A 7,500-nucleotide genomic window follows, 5' to 3' on the forward strand; every position below is an offset into this window, starting at 1 on the left:
ATCGTGTTTGGAAGTTTTTGGAGCAAGACTTCCTTTTTTTTTCAGTTAGTGATGACAAGTCGGAAGTATAAAAAAAACAACAATAAAAAAAAACTAAATTTACCGAGAGTAGTTGGTGAAAGATGAGTAAATACCTCATATTCGATTTAAGAAAACATAGCTCTGACACTACGGAATCAACCATTACGACATACAAAACATTTCAGCATGAGAAGTTTGTTATTTATGAACTTTGATATATGATGTAATAGAGCTCATGATGAACCCATAAAGTGTGTCATTGCAGCAAATTGTTTTGTCTTTTTCAAGGCAATATCTTCTCAATTTGCTCTGACGTTATTGACGCGTTGCAGATATTGAATTTCTACGCTGAGGAAAACAAGAAACATAAATAGAAATGAAAGAATAGAATGGGAGAAGAGAAAAGGGGCGAAGAAGAAGTAGAAGACGAAGAGTAAAAGGAAGAGAGAGAAGCAGAAGAAGAAAATATAGAGGAGGAGGAGGAGGAAGTGGAGGAGGAAAAAGAGGAGGAGGAGGAGAGAGAAGAGCAAGAGGAGGAGCAAGAGGAGGAGGAGGAGGACGAGGACGAGTAGGGGGAAGAAGAGGAAGAGGAAGGGTAGGAGGAGGAGGAAGAGGTGGAGGAGGAGGAGGAGAAGAAAGAGGAAGAGGAGGAGGAAGAGCAGGAGGAGGAGGAGGAGAAAAAGGGAGAATAGGAGGAAGAGAAGAGGCAGGGGGATGAGGAAGAGAATGAGGCGAAAGAGGAAGGGGAGGAGGAGGAGGAAGGGGAGGAGGAGGAGGAGGAGGAGGAGGAGGAGGAGGAGGACGAGGGGGAGGAGGAGGAGGAGGAGGAAGACGAGGAGGAAGAAGAGAAGGAAGCGAAAGAGGAAGGTGAGGAGGATGATGATGAGGATGATCATGAGAAGGAGAAAGCATGACAATTACAAAAATTAAAAGGAAAAAAAAAAAAAAGGAAACTCACCTGCTTCTTCTCAGAGAACTAAACTCCAGCAGTACAGCAGGCTCCGGGCCCGAGCAAGCGACGGTGGTTTCCCGGGTGCCAGCAGTCATACCTTTCCAGTGTCCTGCCGGCGGAGGAGAAAGAATTATTAATGTGATAACGGAGACGCGAGCAAGATGTGCGACGTAGGATGAAGAACCTTTTGATGCTGAGGCAGCTTTTATGGAAGGGACAGGCGGGAAGAAACGATAGGAGTGTATTTCTTTCTCGATTTTTCTCTCTCTCTCTCTCTCTCTCTCTCTCTCTCTCTCTCGCTTTCTCTCCGCTCCCTTTCTCTTTGTGTTTCCTCTCTCTCTCTCTCTCTCTCTCTCTCTCTCTCTCTCTCTCTCTCTCTCTCTCTCTCTCTCTCTCTCTCTCTCTCTCTCTCTCTCTCTTTCTCTCCGCTCCCTTTCTCTTTGTGTCTCCTCTCTCTCTCTCTCTCTCTCTCTCTCTCTCTCTCTCTCTCTCTCTCTCTCTCTCTCTCTCTCTCTCTCTCTCTCTCTCTCTCGCTTTCTCTCCGCTCCCTTTCTCTTTATGTCTCCTCTCTCTCTCTCTCTCTCTCTCTCTCTCTCTCTCTCTCTCTCTCTCTCTCTCTCTCTCTCTCTCTCTCTCTCTCTCTCCGCTCCCTTTCTCTTTGTGTCTCCTCTCTCTCTCTCTCTCTCTCTCTCTCTCTCTCTCTCTCTCTCTCTCTCTCTCTCTCTCTCTCTCTCTCTCTCTCTCTCTCTCGCTCTCTCTCTCTCTCTCTCTCTCTCTCTCTCTCTCTCTCTCTCTCTCTCTCGCCGCTTTCTTTCTCTCTCTCCGCTCCCTCTCTCTCTCTCTCTCTCTCTCTCTCTCTCTCTCTCTCTCTCTCTCTCTCTCTCTCTCTCTCTCTCTCTCTCTCTCTCTCTCTCGGTATCGCTCTCTTGCAAACACGCACACTCACATGCACACACACACACACACACACACACACACACACACACACACACACACACACACACACACACACACACACACACACACACACACACACACACACACACACACACACACACACATACACACACACACACACACACACACATATATATATATATATATATATATATATATATATATATATATATATAATCATATGTGTATATACATACAGAAAGAGATGCAACTATGGTAGAAAAAAGAAAAGAAAGATGTGAAAGAATTGTCATTTCTTGAAAAAAGAAAAAAAAAAAAAACATATTTCAGAGAATCAGATTTCCTTGTGTAGTATTATATATACATATGGATAATGTTATTCAGACACATGTCCATGACATAAATCTTTACGAAATGGTTAATAAAAAAAGGTAGGAAAGAAATTAAATTAAACCAAATATTATTTCATCATTTCCAAAACATTTGCATATATTTACCATTTCCCATGCTTTGTTAGTACACATTAGCACAGTATTTCCCTTACACTTCTTGTAGGAATACACCAGACGTTTCACTTACACCATATGACGTTCAAGAGCATAATGTCCCTTCATGCACCATCAACGCATATAAAAGACACTGACAGAAAGGGTTAGTAATGTAAGTCATATGTTTTTAACAATACCATGGTGTGCATGCCTTCTAAGACCTACCTTCTGAGCTTTCGGTTCGGTCTTGGCTGATGGTCCATCTGCCCGTGGAGGCTGTAAGCATTTATATATCATGTATGTATGCGTATATGTATATATATATATATGAATGTGTATACATGTACACACACAGACACACACACACACACACACACACACACACACACACACACACACACACACACACACACACACACACACACACACACATACATATATATATACATATATATATATATATATATAAATATATATATATATTCTTATATATATACATATATATACACAAACATATATATATATATATATATATATATATATATACATATATTTATATATACATATATATATATATATATATATATATATATATATATGAATGGAGAAAACGCTCTACCGTGTTGATACTATGGTAGAAAAATCCACAATGTAAAACTAGTTTTACATTGTGGGTTTTTCTATATAGGTATGTACATGTGTGTGTGTATGTATGAACATACATACACACACACACACACACTCACACACACACTCGTGAGTGTTTGTGTGCTTATGTTTATCAATGTATGCGTGTGTTGCTATTGGAAACCAAGATGGGTTTTCTACACACCGGGAATGGCGAGAACTACTCCCTACATATTGTTCAAACGCTGGAATAGGTAAGAGGCAAATAATCATCTCGCTTGCAATTAAACAATACTACCGAACTATACCCTCTATATCTCCAGAAGGAAAAGGGGGTTCACGCCGTGTTGTGAACCGGGAGCAGCGCAGAGTTAGTAAGGCTGTGTAGAGTATGTGACAACCCTGCGAATCTTAACGGATTTTGCAAGGAGAAACAATACAAAAATAAACTTTATCTGTCTGGTAGATTGAATGATCTCCAGTTAAAACAAGATGGATTGTTGTTCATTCGTTTTTGGTTCACTCGCTAGCGGTGGAGGTTGGTTGGTGGAGGAGTATGTGGAGTATTAGGGCGTATGTGGAACCATCGGAAAGGAATTGAATTGCTTCACGATTTGGACAGTTTTACCGTTAGGTTGATGGATACGTCAGTGTACAGCATAATTTGTAAATGTCTTTGGCGGTTCATGTATCTTTTTTATCAAATGTAATTCGTTACAACGGTTGTAGCAGATTCGAAGCTTATATTTTATCCATAATTGTTATATTTTTTACTTCTCATTTCTTATCCATTTTTTTTTGTTCACTGTTCACTTTTAATTATCCGATGTTTTTTTTTTTTATGTGTATATGCATTTGTATATGTGAACTTTATTTTGTGTATTCTTGTAGAATTCATCATTATGCAAATCAGTGTTTAATCTTTCTAATTACACTTTTTTTTCTTAGTTAATGTTTATAACTCAATAACTCCTTTGAATATGTTTTTAAAATGTCATTTTGGTGGATTGTAAGGATACCTATGTTTATATAGTAATTCGATGCCCGATGCACCAAACCATTTGCAATGATATCAATGCATTCTGCATCCTTCATCGTGGTAACCAATAGATATATTTATGTATTTATGTGCAATGAAATACAGCTATATGATCTTGGCAACGACCCTGACGAATATAATACCGTGTTAAAGTTACACAATGAATACGAGAAACAAAAACAAAAACATGAACAACAATTTTTTTTTTTTACTAAAAGCTTTGTAATAACAACAGATATATATGGGAGTGGAAATGACAGCAGAAATTTAAAAAAAAGCATTGAATGACAAAGCAATGACAAATGCAACATCTGCATCAGCGAAGGTAAGGACAATAGCGACAACAACGACAAAATATTTACGCTCAACAGTTTCCACACACTGTAAGGCTCTAACATGACACCCTACTAGTCCGGAGTGTCCATGAGGAGAAATCCAAACAAGGGTCCTTACTGCTCCGACCGAGATCTCAAGGAAGCAAATGACACTGCCCTACAGATAAGATGTGTTGATGATGACTCCCTGCTTTACACTATTTATTGTTTATATCCCAAGCCTTAATGTTATCTCCTTATGCTAAGTACACATATATAATCACACGTTACCCTTATGTAAACCTATTTCATATACTATTAGTATTTCGACACCTGTGTACTCATTACTCACTGTAACCACACATATCGCGTATTAACATATTGCACATCTTATACAATAGTACTGATTCACATGTGCCATGACTTCCGCCCAGCATGCTTGTGGATGTAACGCCCGTAAACCTCGAGCTTACAAATGAGAAATCACGTAATTCTACCCTGTTCGATTTCCAATAATATCTGCTTTAGAGATTTGCATGATATATCACTGTCTTCCCTGGAATGTATTTCATATTGGACTGAATTGATTCTAGTGAATTATTCTGTAAATGTGTTGTTCTAAAAGATAATATGATAATAAAATGAGTGGTCTCTATGAAAATTCCCCTAAAAGATAGTAATTAATAATAATCATAATAAATGTAAATAAAAAGCTAGAAGGAAGAGGTGCACTTATTTCCTTCTTTAAATCCCCTTTCCTTTCTTTTCTCTCCTCCCCCTTTCTTTCCCCTTCCCCTCCTACCATCCCTCTTACCCTCCCCATAGGATAGTGTAAATGATAAACGTGCTTAAACTGACTGTCTAACTACTTGTGTGCAGTGTACATGCCTCGAAGAAAAAAAAAAAATATAATAAGAATCATATTGATCATAAAAGTAACAATAACAATAATAATGACAATAATATCAATAACAGAATTAGAATAGGATGCTTATAGATTCATAATATGAGATGCATTGAATTGATAGAGTATGATTCCAGGTATAAGATGCTTAACTTACATCAAAATGAAAAGACTTGGAGTCATCATTCACATGGAATATTATCTCTTGCGTAACGTGCGAGCGGATGGACGGACGAAACAGAAGCAGAATTATTTGATATAATATGTATGATATAATGGTAATACAAAATAAAAACTACGGTCAGCGTGTATCACATTTCACTGTAATTTGCTGCGACATTTTCCACGGTGGTACAGAACGTCCATGTAGGGTCTTAGTTATGGGAATGTTCAGCTGAGCTAAGTGTTTACACGTCACTTGTAACCATGAATTTGAGTATGAATCGGTGTTGTTATTCAAAGTTAGCTCTTCTATTCTGTGTTTTAGTTGTCTTTGGAACTCTGTACAATGGAGGGGTTCTCTAATTGATTTGACACTAAATGTGGTATTTATGTATAATATTCTTTCATAAACAGAAGGCAAATTAAGTTCTGTTCTCATATTCACAATCCTTGTTGTTCTAGGGGCACCAAGAATGATCCTCATGGCTTCATTTTGGACACTTTCTAGACTAGTCAACTCTGATTCCTTGAACGATACTAGGTGCAACGCATGGTAATCTATGACCGACCTTATGTATGACAAGTAAAAGATTCTCGCAATATTGACATTAATACCATGGTCTTTGCCGACAAGTGTCTTAAGTGGCTTCAGTCGCTCCCACAGCCTTTTCTTCAGGTTTCTAATGAACTCTGAATCATTAACAATCACCCGAAGGTATTTGTATTGATGGCAGAGATCTAGCTCAACGTCATCTATATGAAACCTTGGCAGAGGGATTGTCTGTGGGTTAAGTGCCTTTGTTTTTTCAGATGAAATTATCAAGCCACACTCAGTAGCCCTTGCAGAAAGTATATCTAGAATCTCTTGCATTCTCTCCTCGGATGAGGATTTAATACAAATGTCATCGGCATAGCAAATAATGGAGTCATTGCCTGCAAGTGGTATATCGCCCAGTAATATATGCATTAGGATATTAAATAGCATGGGACTAAGTACGCCTCCCTGAGGTGTGCCGAGTTCAAATACTTTTGTATGAGTACTTTTAATGCCCCTGAAGAGAACCTGAGCCGATCGATTCGACAGATACATTTGAATCCATGTTAACAGTTTTCCCTGAATACCAAAGCTAGCTAGTTGCTCAAGGATAATTTCCCTGTTTGCAATATCAAAAGCAGATTGAAGATCAAGAAATACGGTTTGCATGCCTGGGTTTGAGTTTGTTAAGTACTCTGCAAAACAGTGCTGACTGCTACGCCCTGGGAGAAATCCATACAGTCTGGAGGATAACTTAGCATTTATGCGATACATGAGCCTGTTCAGAATTATTCTCTCAAGTACTTTGCACAGACAGGAGGTCAAGGAAATGGGTCTGTATTTATCAGTATTGGGTTTGGGTATAGGAATGATTAAGCTTTTAGTCCAGGAGCTTGGGAGGATTCCTTGTGATAGGCTGAGTCTATACAGATGTAAAAGTGGGTTGCCTGGTACCTGAGCAATGTGACGAAGGACGCTGTAAGTAATGCCGTCCTCGCCAGGGGCGGTTGCCTTACCTTTCAGAAGGGCATTGCTCAGTTCCCACTCGGTTATTTCGACAAAGTCGGAGGGGTCAATAGCAGCACATGCTATTGCTATATTGAAATTTCTATCTATTTTCGACTTGTTGAGCTGATTTTTTATCCCTTGTGGAAGTGAGTGTACTTGAGAATTTCCTGCCCACTGCTCTAGCAGCATATTAGCCTGTTCCTGTGGACTGTGGAACTGCGGTGTTGTGAGGGCTTTACCTGTCAGTCTATTAATTTTTCTCCATACGTCAGCTATAGAAGTTTGACTATTGATACTTTGCAGAAATTGTTCCCAGTATATACTACGAATCTGAGTTTTTAAATCTCTGAATTCCTTGGTGGCTTTCATAAACTGCAGAAGATTATATGTCGTCTTATTATCTTTATAGCAATTAGCAAGCTCCTGAACCCGTATATATTCCTTTGCCAGAATTGGGTCATTGATCCACCTCGGTGCATGGGAGGTCTGGGGCCTCTTTTTCTTTGAGAGTTTTCTTGAACAGACCCAAGTG

At 39.0% G+C, this 7,500-nt stretch overlaps 1 protein-coding gene across 1 annotated transcript in view; it reads right to left on the reverse strand.

Moving 5' to 3' along the window:
• The window catches only part of LOC125036413 (QRFP-like peptide receptor), a 175,667-nt gene that overhangs the window by 2,413 nt on the left and 165,754 nt on the right, over nt 1–7,500 (reverse strand). Inside the window, exons 9-10 of the mRNA XM_047629007.1 lie at nt 2,605–2,655; nt 980–1,082 (exon numbers count right to left, since the gene is read on the reverse strand). Coding sequence (XP_047484963.1) covers nt 980–1,082; nt 2,605–2,655 — 154 coding nt within the window. The remainder of the gene's footprint in view (nt 1–979; nt 1,083–2,604; nt 2,656–7,500) is intronic.

Source organism: Penaeus chinensis, chromosome 21 (assembly GCF_019202785.1).
Source record: "Penaeus chinensis breed Huanghai No. 1 chromosome 21, ASM1920278v2, whole genome shotgun sequence".
NCBI lineage: Eukaryota > Metazoa > Arthropoda > Malacostraca > Decapoda > Penaeidae > Penaeus > Penaeus chinensis.